This window comes from Colobus angolensis, unplaced genomic scaffold, assembly GCF_000951035.1.
Source record: "Colobus angolensis palliatus isolate OR3802 unplaced genomic scaffold, Cang.pa_1.0 Scaffold110, whole genome shotgun sequence".
In the NCBI taxonomy this organism is placed as follows: Eukaryota; Metazoa; Chordata; class Mammalia; order Primates; family Cercopithecidae; genus Colobus; species Colobus angolensis.
In genome coordinates this window covers 533307-534542 of record NW_012112031.1, presented here as the reverse complement: position 1 = coordinate 534542, position 1236 = coordinate 533307, and the positions used below count along the sequence as shown (strand labels likewise).

The 1236-nt window shown below is 55.8% G+C and overlaps 1 protein-coding gene across 1 annotated transcript in view; it reads right to left on the bottom strand.

Moving 5' to 3' along the window:
- FAM57A (family with sequence similarity 57, member A) overlaps window positions 1-1236 on the bottom strand; it is an 18268-nt gene that overhangs the window by 8869 nt on the left and 8163 nt on the right. Inside the window, 2 exon segments of the mRNA XM_011956199.1 lie at window positions 989-1131; window positions 1134-1231. Coding sequence (XP_011811589.1) covers window positions 989-1131; window positions 1134-1231 — 241 coding nt within the window.

Below are 1236 nucleotides of genomic sequence, written 5' to 3'. Positions count from 1 at the left end.
AGGCAGGAGAATGGGGTGAACCTGGGAGGCGGAGCTTGCAGTGAGCCCAGATTGCACCACTGCACTCCAGCCTGGGCGACAGAGACCTCCGTCTCAAAAAAAAAAAAAAAAAAAAAGGGCAGAAGAAAAGCACAAAAATCATGACAGCAGGATTGATCCCAAGTAAGACTGCAGGCTAGAATGAGACAGACGGCCTGCTCAGGGGCCTCGCAGTCCAGTCTCAGATGAGAAGCAGGACTTGGCAAAGCCCACAGGAGAGCAGGGCCTGGAAAGGTCGTTCAACTTTCCTGCATGTCCGACTGTGGTCCTTTAACTTGGGAGAAAGTGAGTGTGATTCTAGCAAGACCGGTGGGGGAAAAAAGAATTAAAATAAAAGCACCACCATTGCCCAGGTCTAAATATTGTACAAAGCAGACTATTCTGGTCTTAATTTATGATTTGTTTCACTGGAACTGCAAATAGGTGCACATTTCCTGATCTGCCTGTGGACTGAGCTCTAACAGACATACCCGTGTTCTAAGCGCTGGGAACCTCTGGATACCCTTTAGCAAATCTGCAGGACAAACGAGCGGCGTTTGCGTGGAAAGGGGAGGTGGGTTTGTTCCTCTCCATGGGGGGGGCTCTGCTAACCACACTGGACGTGTATTAGCCAATGATGCTTCAGAGTGGGAACCCAGTGAAACCAGCTACAAGAGTCAGAAGCCATACTCCCAAGTCGTAAATGCTTCCACGCTTCTCTCTTTCGTGAAGGACCTGGATCCCTGGCCCACACCGTCCGCTCACACCACCTGAAATCGGACTCCGCCTCTGTCGTCCTCTCTCATTTCCGTGGACTTTCTCCTAAGCTGGGGGTGCTGGAAGGCTCCGGAGAGGAAGAAGGAGCCCATTGTGCAGCCAGCTTTTCCCATTAGTCAGCTATCCCAGCGCGTGTGTGAGAAAGAGCCGCTGAAAGGTGACATTTGCAACAAGCCCCTGGCCCGGCTCTTACCTGCCGGTGATCACGTCGTCGCAGGAGCGAATGATGACGATCCCCGAGCCGGTGGCCAGCACGGCGTGCACCGAGGAAACCAGCCTAGCGCGGGCGGAGAGGAAAACAGCGCGCGCGCTCAGTCCCGTCCGAGGACCGCAGAGAGCCCAGCCCAGCCCAGCCCAGCCCTTCGGCCTGACTCTCCCCCGCCGCCGGCAGACGTGGGGAGCGGGCTCCGGAGACTCACCGGCCACTCCCGCCCGCCTCCG